Source organism: Buteo buteo, chromosome 13 (genome assembly GCF_964188355.1).
Source record: "Buteo buteo chromosome 13, bButBut1.hap1.1, whole genome shotgun sequence".
Lineage (NCBI taxonomy): Eukaryota > Metazoa > Chordata > Aves > Accipitriformes > Accipitridae > Buteo > Buteo buteo.
In genome coordinates, this window is record NC_134183.1 from 12052680 (window position 1) to 12073620 (window position 20941).

Sequence of the window (20941 nt, forward strand, 5' to 3'; positions counted from 1 at the left end):
CAGCAGGTTGCCTGGCTTCTTGACCTCCACAAGCTGTGGTGGTGGCTCATGGCCAGCTGGGGAAGGGTTAAGCCACAGGGAGGGGAGACAGCAGAAAAATTCCTTCCAGGCAGAGTCATGGTTTCCCTGCCAGGGGAGGTGGAGGCAGAGCCCCTGGGAGCTCAGCTCACCAACAGAGGGAAAGCAGAGGAAAGGGCCCCCAAACCAGACCAGAGGAGAGATGGCCAGATGGAGCTGTGGCATAGCCAGAGGCACAGGGCACCCAGCTTGAGAAGCCCCACAGCTCAGGGACCTCCCAGCCTGGCCCATCCTCACCTGGCCCATCCCCTGCAGGCATGCTCACTCCAACACCCAGGACCAGCCCCCATTCCCCCCAGGCCTCAGGGGGACACTAGCCCCAGCCCCACAGCCTTCACATGCCCTGTCGAGCCCAGCAGTACAGGGCTTTCAGCTGCCCTGAGAGCAGATCAGGGATGCTTTGCAGCAGAGAGAGAAGGCAAGAAAGCTGGCAGGAGGGCAGCGGGCACTGGCACGTTGCAGGCTGGTGACCCTGCCTCCAAAGGCCCAAAGCAGGGGACACTGCTGTCACAGCCCATGTGGGGCCATCGTGGTCCCCCCTGCATGCCCTGGAGAGCAGGGCAGGGTGCAGCTAGGGACCCTACCCCAGAGCCCATGCCCTCCCCCACGTTAGGTCCAGGGCCCCATTTCCCACTCTCATGCAACAGCCCAGACACCAGCCTCCGCCAGCCAAGAGTCCCCCAGGGCTGCAGCCGCCCCATGAGAGGCCCCCCATGGACCCCACAACGCCCTCCTGGTGCTCCCCTTCCCGGTGCTGCCCCTGGGACAGGGCCAGCAGCACCCACAGCAGACACAAGTTCACACGGTGATTTATTAGGACACAGGGACATGCTCCAGGAGGCCCCAGACTGGCCTGGCCCCAACCCAGCCACCAGCCCAGGCAGTGGCAGCTCCCTTCCCTCTCACTGCCAGCATCTCCAGCAGGTACCACCCACGCTGGCCCCAGCTCCAGAGCTCACAGCAGCTCCAATGAGCAACCCCAACCAGGCTGGTACCAATCCAGCCTGGGGCACCAGGTCCAGCAAGCTGGACCAGGGTGGGTGCAGGAATGCTGGGCAGGGGACAGCCCAGCCCGGGGAGGATGGAGGAGATGACAACCTAGAGCTCCTGCAGGAGCCATCAGCTACAGGTAGATTTTTACAACTGGGAATCCCAAGAAATGCTGGGAGAGGCAGGACCTGGCTCTTCCCCCCACAGCGAGGAGAGAGGCTGCCCATCCACAGGGAGGGGAAGGAAGGCCACCCTTGTTGGGAGACCAGAGAGCAGAACTGAGCCCAGGTCCACAGTGACAGGCAGACAGCACCACCCCATTCTTGCTGAGCCCCATCACTGCTCCCCACCCTCCGCCAGCCAGCCCAGGCCCCCCGGCAGCACACTGGGCTCACCATGTGCCACACGGGCAGAGACCCAGAAGGGGCAGGGGGAACCCAGCATAGCCCAGCTCCTCTCCCCAAGCCAGCCCAGGCCACAGCCTGCGTGCGTGGGCAGCCCTCCCTGCCACAGGACGCTCACATGAACTGTGACAGGTTGGGCACTTTGATGTTGATGTCTCCGATGTTGATGTTGCGAGGGATCTCTGGCAGGTTGATGTTCTTCACAGCCGAGACTGCGCGGGAAGGAGCGGCTGAGAGGCCTCCCTGCCAATGGGAGAGACCAGTGACTGCCAGCCCCTTGCCCCCCGCAGCCCTTCTGTGAGGGGCTCCAGGCTGCTCCCGGCTCAGCCCTGCACTTTGCTGCAGGAGCGTCCCTGAACCAAGCCCTGCCCCATGCTGCCCTGCCTCCCCCGAGCCCCAGGGCCCAGCCACGTCCCCCCATGTGTGGCTCGGCACGGGTGCAGCCAGGGAGCAGCCCCCACGCCCACCTCCCGCGCTGCTGATGGACCCGGTCCTATATTGGGAGCAGCAGCACGGTGCTTCCATGTGATGCGAGCGCAGATGCACCTTCACAATGACAGTGCAAACAGGGGCAATAAACTTTTCACTACCTCAGGTTATTAACCTTAATGGGAACAGCCATTTCCATGCTCAGGCTGCTCCCTACGCTCCTAAACAGCACAGAGCACAGCTGGGGAGGGATGCCCCCAGCCCTCTCCCCAAGGACTCAGGCAGGCAAAAACCAGGGATACTGGGGATACCCCATATGCGCCAGCTCCAGACCCCACAGGCTGTCCCCCCTTACAGTCTGGAGTACATCAGCCTCCCACGGGGGAGAGCCACAGCATTGCACTCACCTCTGCCTTCTCCAGCTTGCTTTGGGCCTCCACCTGTGCCACAATCTCGTTCATGTTGGTCTCCAGCACCATGCCGCCTATCACCACCTCCTGCAAGATGTGGTGAACCTGCGAGGCCAGGGAAGGGAAGGCATGGGAAGGGATGGGAAAGGAAGGCTGCAAACCCAGCCCAGCTTACGGACCAGCCAGGAGTGCCAGCAGCCACTGCTGCAGAAGCGTGTTGGGGACTGGCATTTCCCCGAGAGACACAAATCCAGCCCCATCCTCCCCTCAGCCCACACAGCCCCGGCAGCTGGCTGCCCGGAGAGCAAGAGGGCCGCCATGGTCCTCAGCACATGGTCCCACAGCCCCATTTCGTGCTTGTACCTCTGCTCTAGAGGACACCTACCACAGGGACAGGAGCAAATGTTGCCCACTGGACCACCAGGCACAGGGCTGCCCCCAGAGAGGCCAGGTCTGACCCAGCTCGCTGGCACACCCTGGCTGCACCACTTCTGACACCTCATCCGAAGCTTGATGCCTCCCTGGGCTGGGACGCAGGTCACAACCAGGAGCAACTCCCTGCCTAGAAAGCATGCTGGAGAAGAGCCCACAAGGCAGCAGAGACCCCAGGGCCTCCCGGAGCCACCGCGCAGGACACTTCTTCCCAGAACCAGTTTCTTCTACCCAGAAAGCCAGGCTAGAGCCCAACTTCTTTGCTTTCTCTTAGGAAAGACGGGACTGTGACACACACACAGAAAAAGCACAAAAACGCTACGAGAGTCTGCTCCCTTCCCCAGGGTCTGCCTGGATCCAAGGATGAAATGGAGCAGTCTCAAGGCAATGAGCTGCTCCCTCCTGCCAGCCCCATCGGGGAGGACCGGTGATACCCCATAGGAGAAAGGGCCCATCCTGGTTTACAATCCAGGAAAACACAAACATCCCCCACCATGCCAGGTGGCTGCAACCCACATTCAGCTCCACCATCCTGCACAGCCCAACCTTCCTTGCTAAGTCAGCAGGTCTCAACAACCACCCAGCACAGATAATGAATTTATGGCTCTCTGGTTACTTCCGTGAAATAGGCTATTAATGGAAGATGGTTAAGTTATTATATCGTTTTATGGCTTCATGAGGGCAGGTTGCACTTGTAAATGCTGTGTGGCAAATACGACCAGGGCAATGCTGTGAAAAATAAAGCAAGCCGGAGAATCTGCTAGAAAGGGGAAACCCAGCTTTGCGCAAACAGCAAGCCTGATGCTCACCATGGGTCCCGTCCTGCTCCAACAGTGACAGAAGCAGCAACGTGTGTGGGATCAGCACTGCACAGGGCGAGCCACGGGCGATACAGCACATTCCCGGGACACCCACAGCACTGGAACTACTGTCCCGCAGCACAGTGTCAGCTCAGCCCAGCCCTGGCAAACACCGCACCGGACGGCGCTAGCAGCTCCCCAGAACAGAGCATCTTGGCTGCAGGAAATGTTGTTCCTTCAAGATCTGGCTTCACCCCAAGTTGGACCGAAACCAACAGGGCAGAAATCCCAAGCAAGCTTTGTTTTCCAAACTGAAACACAGCATTTCCTGAACAAACCATGTCCTCTCTGGGACCTTGCAGCTGCTGAGGAAAACTCACGTTTCTCCTCCAAAGTACGAAGAACAACCAGGGGCTGGGCAACAGCTGCCTCTGAGCCTCCCAAAGGCTTTGTGGCTCCAGCCTCCCCTTGCAAAAGAGGAAGCCCTGCAGCTCTGAGGTTGCTGCTCCCAAAGCTGACAGCCTAAAAGCACTGGTGTCACTGGTGCCCAAGAACCACAGACTCGATGGCCCAGTCCAGCTGCCTGCTGCAAGAGCAGGGACCTGAAACCCACAGCAGGTCTCATTTCACGGACCCTGTGCTGCATACAGAGTGTAACGTGTATCTTAATGCAATAATAGAAAATCACAGGACCCAGACAAAGCTGCACCCAAATCCCAGCCAAAACCTGCTGGGTTGAGGTTGTTCATAGCCAAAGTCTCTGCTCAACAAATCAATGCTTTCCCGTTGACATTGCCCTCATTTCTCCCATTCCAATAGGGAACTCACAAACTCTGCAATCCATCTGCCAGAGCAGAGGGGTAGCACCATGCCCTGCACTGCTCTTGACAGACTGAAGTCCCGGAGGCAGGGTTCTGTGGGAGCGCTGGGGCAGCATCACAGCTGGAGAAAGCCCTGCCCAGGCATCCGAGGGCAAGACCCAGGGACCAACAGGACAGACCTGCATATTCCCAGCACCCCCAACACCGCCCATCTGCAACCAAGCGCTTGGAAGCACAGGCACTCAACATCAACACATCTGAGAAATAAATACATGCCAAATATAGGAAGAGAGACGAAAGGACCAACTGATAGTGGCCAAGGACTGAAGTCAAGGCTGGGAAGCAGCGGGAGCACAGGACAGGCAGTAAACAAGCCTGAGTGGTAGGAGGGCCTTGGGGTGACCGAGCCCAGGGTTTCCCCGATCAGAAACCCTCCCAACTCCCATCTCCTTTGAACCCTTTGCCTGGCAGAAGAGTTCAGAGGAAGGGCAATCTGTGCTACTGCCGGCAAAACAGACAAGCAACAGGGTAATCTCCTCTGCCTGTGGGCTGCAGATTGAGTGTAAAGCTGTCAGGTCTTGGTCACACCACAAAATACATAACTGAGAGCACACCCTCCCCCAGATGAGGCCAGAGGTGATCTGGGTGGCTGCCATCACTTCTCCTGCAGGTACTCCTCCTTCCTTCTGACTTCCTCCTTCCTCTCCTTTTGCTTGCTTTGATAAGAACACTTTTGCTGACAAGACAATCAATGTTAGAACATTTCTGAAAGCTTACAGCCAGGCAAATTATGAAATCAAAGTCTTACTTCATCAATTCCTAGTACATTCAGCTGATCCAGATCACGTTCTAAGATTTGCTAACTCCATTTCTCTGCCAGAGTCCAGAAGCTGGAATAGCCAACAGAAAGGGAACATTTACAGCCTTACTGATTTTTTTTTCCACTCCTCTGCGTTCTTTGTTGGCATGTTTTGTCTTCAACAAAGCAAGAAAGCCCTTATCAACAGCAACACAAGTCCAGCACAGGTCAGCTAAGCCCCTCCTTTCTCTAAGCATAGTCCCAGCTATCTTCAGCCCCATCTATGAGATCATCAAAGAAGACAGGCTTCCTCCCAGAAACTCTGTCCAGCTAAAAAGGAAGCATTAAAGGCTGTGTATTCCAAACACTCCCATTGTTCATTCCCTTTTTTTTCCTGCAGCTCTACTAAAATGTTGACAAGACTCCCAAGGGGCCCCACAGTACAGCAAGAAGAGGCAGAACACCCCTGCACACCACCAGAGCCTGCCCAGCTCCATCAACACCAGCCTGTACAGGAGACAAGAGCAAAGACTCAGCGCAGATCCCTGTCACTTGACCGCATGGTTACCCAGCATCAGTGACAATCACCAGGACAGCCCCCAACCCCCTCCCACCCACGGCCGTGCTGCAGCAGAGAACACAGCCCTGCAGCAGCAATGCAATGGGGCAAGTTCCAAGAGCAGAGCTTACCCATGGAGGACTCAGAACAGAGCCCAGCAACTCAGATCTCTTGTCAGGAGGACACAATGTAAGCAGTTTATGAAGACCCCTGGCTGACAACTTCCCCACCCGGGATTTCAATCTCTCCCCAAAAGTGACGCCTAATGTACCAACAGCCTCTCCTGAAAGGCTCCAGAGCTCAAGGCTGGGCCAGCTCCTGCCCGTGGGAGCGCAGGCTCTAGGGAGGGTAGGGCTCTGGGGCAGCCATGTGCTGGAGTGAACAACAGCACTGGCCCAAAGGAGCACACAGAAACTACAACCCACCTTGTCCATGTGGAAGATGAGGTCCAGCTCACAGACATTCTCAAAGCACTTGTCCAGTGTCTCCACAAACACCTAAGGTGGCAGGAAGGGAAGGTCAGTACAGAAGACCACTGCAAGATGCTTCCCACTCACAGCCCCAGGGCCTGCAGGCAAAAAAGCCGCAGCCCTGACCAGAAACTTGTTGTGCCCCAGGGTATCCCCCTGAGCAGGGAACAAAACCCTCTCAACAACCCCATCTCCTTTTGATGGTAGGAAAGTGCCTGTTCTCAGGGCAAACGCAGGGAGGCCCAGCCCAGGGGCTGCCTGGGACCCCCAGTACTGCAGCAGCAGCATGGGGTCAGCAGACTGCCACGTGGGCATCAGTGCCAGTCCTCGCTACACCGCAGAAACCAGATGAAGCTCAGACCTGCTCGAGGAGAGGGCTTGTCTTGGCAAGGGGTTGCAGCTGGAACGAGAGCCTGGTCCTGGCTGGGCCAGCTGCAAAGGGAGGCCATGGTGGGTCCAACCCAGGCAGCGTGGAGGGCTCCTCCTCCATCCCCAGACAAGCTCCCTCACAGCACCAGTGTGTACCTGCTCACTGCTGTCTTCAGGTGCTACCAGTGCTGCCCGCACACCCGGCACCCCCTCAAGGGGCCTGGCACAAGGTCAAGGGCACAGAAACATGGGACTCAGCTGTTCTGGGAGAAACACCCAGGTGTCAATGTCCTGATCTGCTGCAGTGCTGGGACAATGGCTGGCGGCTGCATTCAGGGCAGGGCTGCAGCCAACCAGAACAGCCTGAAAGGGGCCGAGTTATGGGAAATGCATCACAAGGCAGGTGACCCGAGCAGGGCACGCAGCTCCTGCCACCTCCTGCGCCAACACTCTCACACCTACCATTAGCCGGATTTAGCAAAGGTCCCATTACAAGTCTATGCAGTGTTTGAAAACAATTTCTAAAATGTACTTTTAGTTTTGGGCCCCTCCCTACAAGAAAGACACTGAGGTGTTGGAGCGTGTCCAGAGAAAGGCAACAAAGTTGGTGAAGGGCCTGGAGGACAAGTCCTACGAGGAGCAGCTGAGGGAACTGGGGTTGTTTAGCCTGGAGAAAAGGAGGCTGAGGGGAGACCTTATCGCTCTCTACAACTACCTGAAAGGAGGTTGTAGCAAGGTGGGGGTTGGTCTCTTCTCCGAGTAACAAGTAAGGGGACAAGAGGAAATGGCCTCACATTGCACCAGGGGAGGTTTAGATTGGATATTAGGAACAATTTCTTCACCAAAAGGGTTATCAATCCTTGGAACCGGCTACCCAGGGAAGTGGTTGAGTCACCAGCCCTGGAAGTATTTAAAAGATGTATAGATGTGGGCGCTCAGGGACATGGTTTAGTGGTGGACTTGGCAGTGTTAGGTTAACACTTTGTTTGCCAATGATACCAAACTGAGTGGGGAAGTGGACACTTCGGGAGAGCCACCCTGCAGGAAGACCTGGATTGGCTGGAAGAGTGGGCTAACAAGAACTTTATGACGTTCAACAAAGACAAATATAAGGTCTTGCACCTGGGACAACATAATCCAGGAGTGCAGCACAGGCTGGGATCTACCCAGCTGGGACACAGCTCTGTGGAAAGGGACCTGGGGATCCTTCCTGGTGGGCAACAAGCTCAGTATGAGTGAACAGTGTGCTGCTGCTGCAGCAAAGAAAGCCAACAGGATGCTAGGTTGCATCAACAAGCACATCACTAGCAGAGATAAAGAAGTCATTATCCCACTCTCCCCAGTGCTTGGCAGGCCACACCTCACATACAGTGTTCAGTTTTGGTCCCTGCAATGCAAAAAATGCATGGACAGGCTGGAGAGGGTCCAGAGAAGGGCCACAAAGATGATCCAAGGCCTGGGAAGTCTGCTGTATGAGGAAAGGCTGAGAGAACTGAGTTTGTTCAGCCTCGAGAAAAGAAGGCTTAAGGGAAACCTTATCACCATGTTCCAGTATTTACAGGGTGGCTACAAAGAAGATGGAAGCTTTCTTTTTACAAGGAGTCACATGGAAAAGACATGGGGTAATGGGTACAAGTTACTCCTGGGGAGATTCCGATTGGACGCAAGAGGAAAATTCTTCACAATGAGAACAATCAGCCATTGGAATAATCTCCTCAGGAAAGTAGTGGATTCCCCAACATTGGGGATTCGGCTGGACAGGGTGCAGGGCCATCTTGTCTAGACCATGCTTTTGCCAGAAAGGTTGGGCCAGATGATCCTTGAGGTCACTTCCAACCTGGTACTCTATGATTCTATATTAATGGTTGGACTCGATGATCTTAAGGGTCTTTTCCAACCTAAATGATTCTACGATTCTATTTTTTAAAGAAATTCATTCAGATTGACTTCCCCCGCTGCTTCCAGGTGGAGGAGCTGTGTATCTGCTAACGCGCACGCAGCTCCCCCTCCGCATCACAGCCCCCTGAACAGCTTCTCAGTCGCTTCCAGAAGGGCCGGCACAGAGGTGCCACAGACACGAAGTGCACCTGAAAGGTGTCGGGGGCCAGGCCGCCCAGCAAGGACTGTGCTGTGGGGGGAGGTACCTGCCAGCCACTCTTGGGCAGTGAACCTCACTGCAGAGAGACCGACCTGGATGAGGTCCAGGATGCCCAGCTCACTCTCCGAGGAGTCCACACAGAAGACGAAGTACAGTGTGGCGTAGTGGCGGTAGATCAGCTTGTAGTCCGAGCCACCAAACAGGCTGCAGAGACACAAACAGAGGTGAAGACTTTCAGGAGAGGGGGGATGCAGCCCAGATACTGCCCTGGCTGAGGGGACAGCCCTGCAGGGCCCCCCCTTGCTGGAGGGGCTGAGGGTTACCTGCCGCACTCCAGGAAGTTGCAGATGTGGTCATCCCGCTTCAGCACCAGGTGGAAAGTCTCTCGGATAATCTGCTGCTGGACCTCCTCCGCCTGCAAGAAGGCGAGGGCAAACACCCATGGCCGCACGGCCTGCAGGACCCACATGCCCTGCTCTCCCCCCACTGCCCCGAGGGACTGGCACCACAGGAGCAGCCGCAGGGGCAGCCACGGGGGACCAGGCCTGGGCGCTGGGCTGAGGCAGGCAGGGCTCCCCAACCCCACCACGATCACCCCTGCAAGCCGGGGCCTCCCCAGAGCCCCGGCAGAGCCCCACCGATGCCCCCGGCCCCCGCACCAGGTGCTGGTAGAAGCGGACGAGCCGCGGCTTGCCGTGGTTGTTGAACACCAGGATGGCGTTGATCATCCCGGCGGCTGGACGGGACGGGACGGGAGCAGAACCGGGGCGGCAGCGGTCGCAGCTTCCCCGCAGGAAGCCCCTCGCCCGCCCCGGAAACGCGGCGGCGGGGCGGCGCTCCGGACCGGCTCCCGGCAGGCCGAACCCGGGCGGCCCCGCGAGGACCCCGCGGCCTCGGAGCAGCCGGGGCCCTGCCTCGGCCCAACGCGCAGTGCCGGGGCTCGGGGACCGGGGGACGCTCGGAGCCGCTCCTCCCGCGGCGCCCGGGCGGGGACGCAGTCGCTCTCCCACTGCCAAGGCCGGGGGCTCCCGGGGGCCGGGCTGCTGGACCGGGGCCTGCCCCGACCCTCTCCGGGACAGCGACAGCCACCGGGGCAGACCGGGGAGGGGGCAACCGTTCCTCGCGGCCCCCGCCGGGGCAGGGCGCGGGCAGGTCTAGAACCGGGCCGCCGCCGCCGCCGCCCGCACCGGGAAGACGCTGCCCAGGCCCGCCGCCGGCCGCGCCGCCAGGGGGCGCACCAGCCCCAGAGCGACGGGAGCCGCGCGGTGCCACGCCGCGGCGGAGCGAGCGGGAGGCGTGGCCCCTCGCCGGGGCGGAGCTGGCGACAGACCACGCCCTCTCTTAAAGCGCCCGCTCCCTTGCCTGCCGGGGTGGTCGTGGGCGGGGTCAGAGGTCACCGGCGGGGCCTGGCGGCGGGGGTGCAGTGCGGGCGGCCGGAGCAGACCCCGGCCTGGCCCGGGCGGGGCTGCTGCCCCCCCGGCACCCAGCGGGGCCGGCCCTGCGGCTCTCCCCGCCTCTCCCTGCGGCTCAGCCCTTCTTCCCGCTGCCCCACCAGCCCCTGCCCTGTCCCCAGCAGGAGCTGCCGGGAGGGGAGAAGCCCCCCCACCCAGGCCCACTGCCTGGGGACAGCCAGGCCGGGCCACCAAGGGCTTTACAGGAGGAGTCGCAGCCGCCCGCCATTTTCTGCGCTCACTGCGGCCCGACGGCTCCCCCAGGCCCAGGCCAGCCCCGCCGGCCGTGGTGCCCAGGGTGGCCTGCTCATGGCCTGGGGGGCCACTCGCGGCCGCGGCTGCTCCTGTGGGCTCTCCTCCCCGCCAGCCCCGGTGAAACTACCGCTGCAGCGTCGCCGTTCAGCTGGGCCGAGCCATCAGAGTGGCTCCGGGGGACGAGCATTATTTATGGGGCCGCCAGCCTTGGGCTGTGGTCGGAGCACAGCACAGGGGAGTTCCGTCCAGGTGATCAGCCGCAGCGGTGGAGGGGGTGACACCCAGAGAGCCTATGACCCCCCAGGACCTCTACCGCTGCACGGGCACCACCCACAGACAAACAATTGTTAGATCTCTGAACAACTCAATCTGCTGAAGAGTTATTTTGAAGAGGAAAGGGAGACAGAATCACATGTGACAATTGCAGTTGCACCAGTTTTTTTAAGGACCAGGAAATCAAAAAGCAAACAGCAAAGGGTGTATGATCCCAGATTAATGTAAAGAAATTGCGGAAGCACGTAAGGTACAATCTAAAGATCACGGCGTGACTGAGTTACGAGTAGCAGGGGACATCAAGGGCAACAAGAAAAGGATTCGTTGTGCTGTTTAGAAGTACTGGAAGGAAGGGGGAGACAGGGGAAAATAAAGATCCATAACTTAATGGGGAAAGGGAGGGAACAATCAAGGATACAGAGAAACCTGCATTGCTCCAGCCTTTGTATGAAAAGGTTGTTTGTGAGCGGGCATTTAACAACATTAACAAAGGGAGAAGGAGAGCAGGACAACAGGGAGGAGAGCCAGGGGAAAGGACATTTAGGGGCACCAGGTTTGGAGGAGGGTGACCACAGCACCCGTTTTTAGAAGACGGAAGTGAGTTGTCCCCAGGGCCATGCTGCTGTCCTGCCCTGGCGTCCACTCCCACGGTGATGCCGAACACGGCACCAGCCCATCACCACTCGTGCCCAGGGGATGGTATGGCAATAAGAAACGGTCTGTGAGGATGACACCAGCACAGCGGGAGCCCTTCCTCTGACGGGAGAGCAGTACATGCCACGTGCCTTGATCCACCAAGGCTCTTGACACGCCTCCACGTGAGGCCCTTGTCAGCAAAATAACAAACCGTGCCCCACACAGGAACACCAGGTGATGGCTCAGCTGCACCCCAGAAGCGGTGGGCGACAGGACGCGCCGATGGAGAGTGGCTGTGCCGGAGGAGGGCAATTCCACCGGGGCTGGCCTGGTCTAGCCTGTGTTTCTCTGAGGACCTGGAGCAGAGCAGGGGGTCACCGAAACCGCAGGCAGCATTGAGCTGGGAGCTGGGAGGGGCCCGAAGTGCTGGGCAGGATGAGCTCCAGGCTCAAAATCATCTTGACAAGTTAAAGATGTTATCCAGAACCAACAAGCTGAGATTCAATAGAGAGAAGTGCAAGGAGGTGCTCTGCGGGAGGACTGGGACATGTGCAGGGATGAGCAGCCGCCGCGGAGCAGGGCTGCAGAGGGTCATGGTCTCCACCTCCAGGAGCGACCGCGGCGGCTGCTGCAGGAGGCAAGTGCCACCTCGCACCCCCGGCGTGGCAGTTGTTGGTCTGCTGAGCATGGGGGGAGCCCTGGCTGCAGCCGGTGCCCAGTTTGGGACCCTGCGCTTCATCAGGGACGGGGGCAATTGGAGGGGATCCAGGAGGCAGCGAGAAGAATGAGAAGAAGCCCAAGAACTTGGCCTGTAAGGAAAGGAGAGGGGAAGAACTTCTGGAGTCCACAAAAGCTGGCCGAGAGGAAACATGGCAACAGACTGCTGCTGCGTGTGGGATGCTGTATGTCGAGAAATCAAGAAATCAGCTTAGATGGCAGCAAGGAAATCTCCTATTTTCAGCTGTTCTGGTCACAGATCGCACCCTTCTGGTGGCAGAACCTCTCTCGCTGGGGGCTGAAGACTGCATTAGATGAAGGGGACCTCTGGGGGTTCCCTGCCCCCGGCGCTGCTCCAGCAGTGTCACCCAGAGCCAGCAGCCCCAGGCCACGGCCGGGCTGTGGGTGCCTCCAGGATGGAGACCCCCCCCTGCCCCAGGCTGGCACCGTCCACAAGCAGGGTGCGCCCACGTTGCCCAGTGGGGACATCCCACCCGCTGTCCTCCAGGAAAGGCGGGAGGCACCGGCCTCCACTGAGGGACACGGATTGGCTGAGCTTCACTTCTACCACCTCTGATTGGCTGAGACCTCTGCAGGCGCCTGGTGTTCCTCAACTGTAAGAGGCTGTGGGTGGTCCTGGCCCAGCACGATGATTGGCTGAGGCAGCTGCAGCCTCGTGTCTCCACATCCTGATTGGCTGAGATATCATGTCTCCACACCCTGATTGGCTGAGGCAGCTGCAGCCTCGTGTCTCCACATCCTGATTGGCTGAGGCATCATGTCTCCACATCCTGATTGGCTGAGGTGGCTGCAGCCCCCATGTCTCCCCATCCGGATTGGCTGAGGCGGCCGCGGGGCTGCTCCCCAACAGGCGGGTGGGCCGGGGGGGCTGCTCCCCACCTCTGAGCCCGGTCCTGCTGCATGCGCTCAGGCTGCCCCACACCAATGCCTGGCCCTCCCCACACACCCCACGTCCTGCTGGTGTGCTGGGCGTGCTCTGGGCACACACGACGGCCGGGGCGTCCATGGGAATTTAGAAGAGCGAATCTCCTTCGGCCTCGTTCATGATCCTTTAAGATTTGCAAATATTTGCGCCGGCAAAGTCGGTCCTTAGCGAAGCTCGCAGGGTGAGGCAGGATTGCAAACACGAGGAGAGAAATGTTGGTTTAGGTGAACGCTCACGTCTGCCGGGTCAGGTCTCTGGAAGTGCTCTGACCTGGGCCGGCCAGACAGCAGCAGCAGTAACATGACAGGGGTTGCTCGGCCAGCCCTCCAACATGCGTGGTGGATGTAGGAAGCCATAAGCACAAGCACTGACAGCTTAAACGGATCAGTGAGATCAATTTTCACCCCAGAATACAAAAAACCACTGGAAACGAGACGTGCGTCTGCCAGACAAAGGATTGCGTTTTTAGACAAACTCTTTGCTGTGATTAGTCTGTCCAGCTCCACCTGCTTCCATGGAGATGAGAATCTCCATCTCCTGATGCACCAGCCAAATCCCAGCTGCCTTCATGTACAACTTCTTCCACGAGGAGGAGACCCTCATCCTCCTCGTGATGGGAGCCAGAGCTCCTGTCCTCCGTGCACAGCTGTAAGACACTTTGCAGTTGCCAACCCTTCCCCTTACCATGCCACGTTATGACCCCCGTCCCTCCCTTTGGAGACCTGCCACCTTCTGCCACCACGGCCCCATCCTGCCTCCCCACCGCGGTAGACCTTGGCCTCTCCCTCCACCACTGCCTGTGGCCTCCCTTGGGGGGAGTAAAGAGCATCTCCCCACCACAAGACCCTCAGATTTCTGGAACATCCCTAATTCCACTCATCCCTTTCTATTTTGGGGAGAGGGGAGCCTTGCCATCGGCTGGTATAACGTAACCCCTGCAAGGTTTCTGGGGCACAGCTCATCCTTCCCATACACCTACCGTCACCATGAAGGAGAGCAATGCCTGGCAGCCGACGGGGAAAGAGGTGTCCCATCACCCATTCCTACGGACACAACTCCTCCAGGCAGCGTGTAACCCCCCTGAGCATCCCTCTATGGGGTGATAAGCCCCCAAAATCAAGGGATATTCACCTCCAGGATAAAATAACGCCTGGGGTCGGGGGTCCTGGGTGGCCACTGCAGAGGAGGAGATGCTGTGCGGGGACAGTGCGGGCGTGGGGTCGGGTTGGCCGCGACCGGTGGTGATCGCGGCCAGCCCGACCCCGCGCCCGCACCGTTCTCGCACGGCGCGGGGGGGGTCCCCATCGGACTCCCCCATCCCCATTACCATCAGACGAGCCGCGCCCCGCAGCTTTGTTTCCCGCAACCGGTACCGAGGGCGGACCCGGCTCCGGGGGATGAGCGGGTTGGGGAGAACGGGGAGGGGGGGGATCGCGGTGCTCGGGAAACTTGGTGGGGGGGGGACGACGACGCGGGGGCACGGCGGGGAGATAAAGGGCGGCCGCCGGCGGCCGAGTTAGGAGGAGCTGTTTTGCATCCCTTCACGTCAGCCCTGCCTCATTCCCTCCTTCTTCCTTCCTGCGCACCCAGCGCCGGGCCCGGAGCCGCCGCCGCCGCCGCCGCCGCCGCCCCGCGTCCTGCGGAGCCGCCGTGGGAGCCCACGGTGAGTCCCCGCCGCCGGGCGCTTCCCACCCCCCCACCTCCACCGCCCCCCCCTCCACCGTGGGGAGACCGTCGGTCCGCAGCCGGGGCCACCGAGATGTCGCCGCCTTCTCTTTCACTTCCACCTTCCCCCCGCGACGGAGACGGGAGCGATGGCGGCGGGAGGGACGGGGACGGGGACGCGGGGGGGGGGCGGACCGGCGGCGGCGATGCCCGCTCCGCACGTGGGTCCGCCGCCCCCCACCCCCCCCTCCCGCTCCCCGCCGCCAAGTTTCCCCGTCGCCGCTCGCAAACTTTCTCCGCGGTCGCGGGGCCGATAAAGTTGCGGGGAGGGCGTGGGGGGGGGCGGCCCGACCCGGCCCGGCCCGGCTCGGCTCGGCTCCCGGCCGCCCGGTCGTTACCTGTTGAGGGAGGGAGCGCGGCAGCCCCGTGGAAGCATCACCCCCGGGCCGGGCTCCGCCGCACCGGGGAGGGGAGCGGCGGGGGCTCCGGGGAGCGGCTGGGGGGGGGAGATGTCCGGAGGGGGACAGGGCGGGTTGGGTGTCGGGGCGGTCGCCGAGCAGCACCCCGGGGTGCTCCGACCCGGCGCATCCTCGTCCCGCGGCGAGGGGCAGCCGCTGCCCGCCCCCCTCCTCCAGGCGGCCGCGGGGGGCGGCGAGGGACGCCCGGGCCGGCGGCTGGGGACCGGGACCGGGACCGGGGCGGGGGCGAAAACCGCGCCCGAAGTTTGGGGAGAGTTTCCAGGCGCTGGGGACCGGCCCGGCGGCGGCTGTCCCGGGTGTGCTCCCCGTATTTACAGCAACAGAGGGAAAGTGCCACGGGCGGGGAGGGGGGAGCTGAAATGAAATGGGTGGGTGTCTCCGCAAGGCCCAGACTGCCCCGTCCCGCATCAGGCAGGCCCCGCTTGCGCTTTCCGTCACGGAGGCACCCCCAGATTTGCCGGTGTCGGGACCCCGGATGGCTCCATGGGAGGGTCCCGGGTTGGGGGCATCGCTGCTGCCGGGCCAGGGGCTGCTTTGTCTTCTGCTTCCCTGCTAGGGACAGCGGCTGGTCCGGGACTCCCTGTCTGTGCAGCTCTTTGATAGCTCCCTGTTGATCAACAGGATGCGGTGGTTAAATTAGTTATAATTAATTAATTAGTCAATCATTAGTAGTTTCTTTGTAAGCAGCCTGTGTGGGCAGAGGAGGGGGAGTGATGGGAGTGGAAGGCGACATCCCCGGAGCCTGACCTCCCACCGGGTCTGGACCCAGCAGCACCACGAACTCAGCCAGGCTCCCACGCTTCTGCTGGGAGGGACCCGCTCCACACCACGCTCCCGGCCTCGGCTTGGTGGCTGCTCATGTCACTGATTTCAACCAGCCTCACGAAGCCGTATATTCAGTGGTTCCAGCAAACACGGTTTCGGTCTGATTTGCGCAGGTAGTCCGGGCTGGCTGCAGCATTTTCACAAATGCGTCTTAGGTTGGAGGGAGACCCCAGGCCCACGGCTTTCCCAGGGAGACTCTTGAGAAGTCGCAACAGGGACACTCCTCTCAGCGTCCCCTTTGGAGCCCCAGGGGGTAACCAACTCCTGACAGTCAGTTAGGGAGCAGCAGCTGCGGCAGCAAACACCATTTCAGCAGCGAACGGCAGTGCTGCGACCGGTCCCCACTGCTCCCACCCCTGGGTGACAGCTTCCCCACCCACAGGAGCCAGGCAAATCCTCCTCAGCGAGAGCCAGCACAGGCAGAGCCCAGATAACAAATCTGCTGGGCTGGGCTCCTCTTCTGTGAGCAGGCTTCCATTAATGCCTTCTTTGAATAGTGATCCCATTATATCCCTATAAAATGGTAAATTAGATCACAGTAACTTGACTCTGCTACACGCCAAGAAGCATTCCCAACCTAAACTTGGGAGGTGACTCGGAGGATCAGACACGGATACCTGCAGAGGAGGGAATGGGAGCATCTTCCACAGTGCCCAAGTAGCGTGTCTTCTCTTGTTCCTTTTGACATTGGCAGGGTTTGGCTCAATCTCTGAGAAAGGGGGTTTAGTTGGTTTTATTGGACCACAATGCAAAGAAGGTTTTTCATTTTTAAGTTAGTTTAGGAAACACAGTGTAGAGAGGGATGAGCGCAAACATCACCCTGCTCTACTGTACCACTGGAAATGTTAAGGAATAGGCAAAATGGTGGTTTTGTACTGCAAAGAACGTGCCAGCGTAAAATCTTGTGAGTGAGAGTGTTGCCTACACTCCTTAGATTTATTTTACATTTATTCTTTGTTGAGAAGTAGGCTCCAATTCAGCACCTGCTTGAGCATGGTCTCCTTACTATCAGCTGAGCAGGTCATGTCCTTAGTGTTCTGCCAGGCCAGGGCCAGACCAGAGGCAAGGGGAGAGCTGAGTGCTGTCCCCGGCAGGCTGGGAGTGTGGGGTTTCCTGCCAGTTTTATTGCCATTGCTTCCCCTTCCCTCTGCTGCCCACCATGGGGTTGGATTTCCCTCGACCTGTTACATCTCCTCCTGTGAGACGGCGAATGGGTTCACCAGCAGCGAGGGCAGTACATGAAATGTCCCAGATACCTGCTCAGGGCGTGCTTGCCATGGAGGCAGCACAGGTTTGACCGGCAGAATGTTGCTGGACAGCCAAGATGTGCCGGGAGTGCCGCGGTCCCGTCCTCTGTGCCTGCCGGCGGCCGGGAGCCCTTGGGATGAGTCACGGTCCCTACTGAGGTCCCTGAGCCCTTCCCACAGGGCTTGACCTTGGGCAGAGAGGACTGTGATCCAGTGATGAGTGTTTTCCCTTTGTCCCGCTGTCCCACATTTTCGTCCTCCAGCCCTGTGCACAGCTCTCGTCCTCCTCGGTCCTTCTCGCAAACGGCAGCAAGTCGTGGTGGCATTTGTGTCGGGAGAGGGACCCACGTCAGCCCGCCCGCGTCCAGGCGCGGCTTTCCCTAAAAAAACAATTTCTGTCAAAAGCATGGGGCAGTGGAGTGAAATGCATGAAGTTGATCAGGAAGGGTGCTCTTGCTGGAGTGAGCTGTGGAGGGGTTTCTGTATTTAAAAAAATAGGAGGCTGCCACTCTTCTTTGCCCTGGTTTCGATGGAGGAGCAGGGTTCTCCCGCTGAGAGAATGAGCACGTAATGCAGTTTCTTTCCCAAACTTTAAATTAAGGGGGGGAAACATGATTTTAAATTTTCCTGGTCTTTACTCTCAACTGTCTGTCCACCATTTGAGTGACAGTAAAGTATTTCTAATGAAAATAAATAGAAACAACACATAAGCATCCTCTGTAAAAATGTCTCTGTAAAGCATGTAGCTTCCACCATGCCCTTGTGCTATCGCCCTCCTCCCGCTTCTCTGAACATTTGCACAATGTTCGCTGCAGAGTACCATAGGGTTTTTAGTAAAGGAGAAGTAACTGGGGGAGGGGAGGTTCTTTTTTTTTCAGATGCCAGGTCTCCTGGATCGCTGTGAACATTCTCAAGTGGGAAGAAAAGCCTCATCTCCCACCCTTCCTTCCTTCCTTCCTTCCTTGCTTCTCAGGCCACCTCTGATTTCACAGCAGAGAAAACGAGGGAGACAGGCAGTGTCCAGATTGCTCTTTTGTGTAGGGCAAGGAAAAAACTTGTAGAAAGTTCATGTGAAACTTTGAAAGGCTTGCTTCTGAAATAAAAAAGAGATAATTGGGTGATGTCGGAGCACCAGAGGCTGTGCAGGGGCAGGATGCTAAATTAGAACAAGGTACATCCTGCAGCCCTGGGGTCTGTCCAGGAGTCTGTGGGGGCATCCAAGTTGTACAAATGGATTTTAAAAAAACAAGACTCGTTATTTTTAGTTTGAAACAGGCAATGCCCTCCTGAAGGCTGGGGGGGCCAAAAATGTTACACTGGGCTCGTGCAAGTCTGTGGGAATGAGATGTGGGATCAGGAGCCTGGGGCTTTCACGCTCACAGGTGGTGAGTTGGAGGGACCGGTGTACATTCAGATGCACTCCCGGGTCACCAGGGAGTCCTGAGCTGGCAAGATCCAGCCAGCACAGAGCGCGGTCTCCCTCAATGCACAGGATCTGTGTGAATTGTTGGTGCGGTAGTGGATGAAGGAGGATTGGGGCATCATTTGCTCAGGCTGCCAAGGTCTCAGGGAGGTCCCAGAGCAGCGACCAGCAGGGAGCCAGTTGGCAAAGAGCAGCCGGCTGCCTGTGCGGCACAGGGCGGTGAGGAGCAGAAGCACCGGGGTTTTGTACCGGGCCTTGCACGGCTCAGCAATGCACAACTCACGCAGGAAGGGATGAGTGGGAAATTAGTGAAATGCTGTTTTACCTCCAAAAGTGATACTTGCTTTCCAGGAATGGCTCAGAGGAGGGAAAGGGCAGCGCGGTGCAGAGCGCGGTGACGGTGACATTTTTGTGGGTAGCTGAGCAGTAACCTACAAAGAAGGAAAATTTATAACTGTTCTTCACCTTAGAAGGTTAAAAATTAACTGAATCAACCAAGAATTGGACCTGAGCATTGCTGCTGGGAGCTCAGTTGAAGAGCTTTGGGATGCAGCTACAGCTGGAAGTGCTGATGGGTGGGATGCTGCTCCCTAAATAAAGCAGGAGGGATGATGCCACTGGAAATGCCACGAAGTTTTCAGGCAGAGGGTGGTGCAGAGGTGGTCACAGCGTGAGTGACGGGGAGCAGTCTGACGAAGCCACCCCAGAGGCTGCAGCAGTTCAGGGGTCACAGTAATGAAAATCTGTCCGATGTACTGGGCGTGTAACACATGAGGTATGAAAAAGGCTGGTGAGGACAGACATGCAAGCAGACAAATTTTGGTGGAGAACATTTAATAACAGGGATCTTTACGGCTTTGGGAGAGCAGCAGTTGAAGCAGGTGGGTAGATGGTGGAGGGGGAGCAATGACCAGAGCAGGTTTGGTCTGCACTGCCTGAACAGGAGCCCTGCCTAAGGTTGGAGCTGCTGAAGAGGAGCTGTGGGTGCTGGCACGAGGCTGGGCTTTCGGCACTCAGAGGTGGCCCCAGTGGGTTGAGGACCCCCCAGCCAAGGCTAGATGGGGCAGGCAGAGGGGTGGGGAGGGCTGGGGGTGCCTGCCCGGGGCTGCAGGGGGAAGGTGGGTGCAGCACCCAAACCCACCCTCAGAGCAGGTGGCTGGAAAGGACCAGGAACGGGTTATTGATGCCAAACACGCCACAGCTCTGGCCCGAAAATGGCCTAAAAATGGTACTGCTCAACAGTTCCCAGTGCTGCATGCGTGTGTGCGCGTGCATGTTTGCACCTCAGCAGTGCCCACAGGCTGGGAGTCTCGGTGGTGCGGGTGCTGCTGTGGTGCCTGGTGGATCCGTACCCGGCCGGGCACTGGGGTTGGAGACTTCAGTACTGCAGCAAAAAGCAATGTCCAGTGCAAGTGTGTTTTAAATGGATGCTGTGACGCAGAGTGATTGGAATGAATGAGTTTAGGTAAAGTCAAAACTCTATTCTTCATCTGTTTCCCCTTGCTCTTCAGCACATCATTCTGTGGGCCCCTGTGCCTTGACAAACAGCACGCTCCCCTCTTGCATGCAAAACCATGAGTATCTCCAGCACAGCCTGCGAATGACAGACACAAAGAGGTTTTGACTAAGAAGCAAATATCAGTCAGTCCTTTAAAGGCTTTATCTCAGCACGTCAGTTTGGGGAAGAATGCGTTTTAACTAGGAAGCAGCACATGGATGTGTTCATTGTTTTACTTCCATGTCTTGTGTATGTGAAACCGTATTTCTGCTTCAGCATTGTATGCCCGGACGCACTTTGCTGGGCAGCATGGGAGCCACTGTAGTTCAAAAGGGGAATTTTGTGGGGATTGCAGGCTGAGGCCACAAACAGTTGGTGCAGAAATGAAATCTTTAGGGCTTGCTGCTCACTGTCCATCTGAAGTCTTTAACATCCTTCCCACCACCGGTCCGCAGCAGGCACCATGGCAGGGCTGGGTTTGTTCCCTGGGTAGGGCCAGGACTGGCCGACAGCACCGCCAGGCTGGGGGGAGACTGGGCTTTGCCCCCACAGGCAGAAGCCAGACCAGGCTGGAGCCCATGTCCTGCCTGTGGTCATGGGTGACCTGGCGAGGGAGAGGAGGGGCAGGAAGGACAGGCAGAGCTGCAGGAGGAAGAGCGCTCACTGGCTACCTCTAAATTTATCTTTCCTGTTTCTCGGTAGCAGTGTTGTCTCATGTCCGTGCTCCGTGGTGCCGGGTCACTTCTCCCGTCCCTCCTCTTTCTCCTGACATCTCATCACTCGTCTGTGTTATCCTAGGTTTAACGAGCTCTCTGTCCTTTCCCTGCTTTTTCTTTCAAATTTTTAATTCTTTAAGTGCTCCCTAGT

At 58.4% G+C, this 20941-nt stretch overlaps 2 protein-coding genes across 2 annotated transcripts in view; one reads left to right on the plus strand and one right to left on the minus strand.

Moving 5' to 3' along the window:
* Positions 1 to 871: 871 nt before the first annotated feature.
* AP3S2 (adaptor related protein complex 3 subunit sigma 2) lies at positions 872 to 9891 on the minus strand. Its single transcript, XM_075044738.1, has 6 exons — positions 9319 to 9891; positions 8983 to 9074; positions 8752 to 8863; positions 6148 to 6219; positions 2309 to 2416; positions 872 to 1715 (listed from the first exon to the last, which is right to left on the minus strand). The coding sequence occupies exons 1-6, from the start codon at positions 9385 to 9387 to the stop codon at positions 1587 to 1589; spliced, it is 582 nt and encodes a 193-aa protein (XP_074900839.1). The 5' UTR covers positions 9388 to 9891; the 3' UTR covers positions 872 to 1586.
* A 4611-nt stretch (positions 9892 to 14502) lies between these two features.
* The window catches only part of ZNF710 (zinc finger protein 710), a 33936-nt gene continuing 27497 nt past the window's right edge, over positions 14503 to 20941 (plus strand). Inside the window, exon 1 of the mRNA XM_075044739.1 lies at positions 14503 to 14600. The gene's annotated coding sequence lies outside the window, so the exon portion shown is untranslated. The remainder of the gene's footprint in view (positions 14601 to 20941) is intronic.

Excerpts from the sequence above, each read along its gene's own strand:
- AP3S2 (XM_075044738.1), bottom strand. The coding sequence starts at position 9,387 with ATGATCAACGCCATCCTGGTGTTCAACAACCACGGCAAGCCGCGGCTC. Across the intron at positions 9,075-9,318 it reads TCCGCTTCTACCAGCACCTG|GCGGAGGAGGTCCAGCAGCA; the intron begins GTGCGGGGGCCG and ends GCCTTCTTGCAG. Across the intron at positions 1,716-2,308 it reads GCAAGCTGGAGAAGGCAGAG|GGAGGCCTCTCAGCCGCTCC; the intron begins GTGAGTGCAATG and ends TCCCATTGGCAG.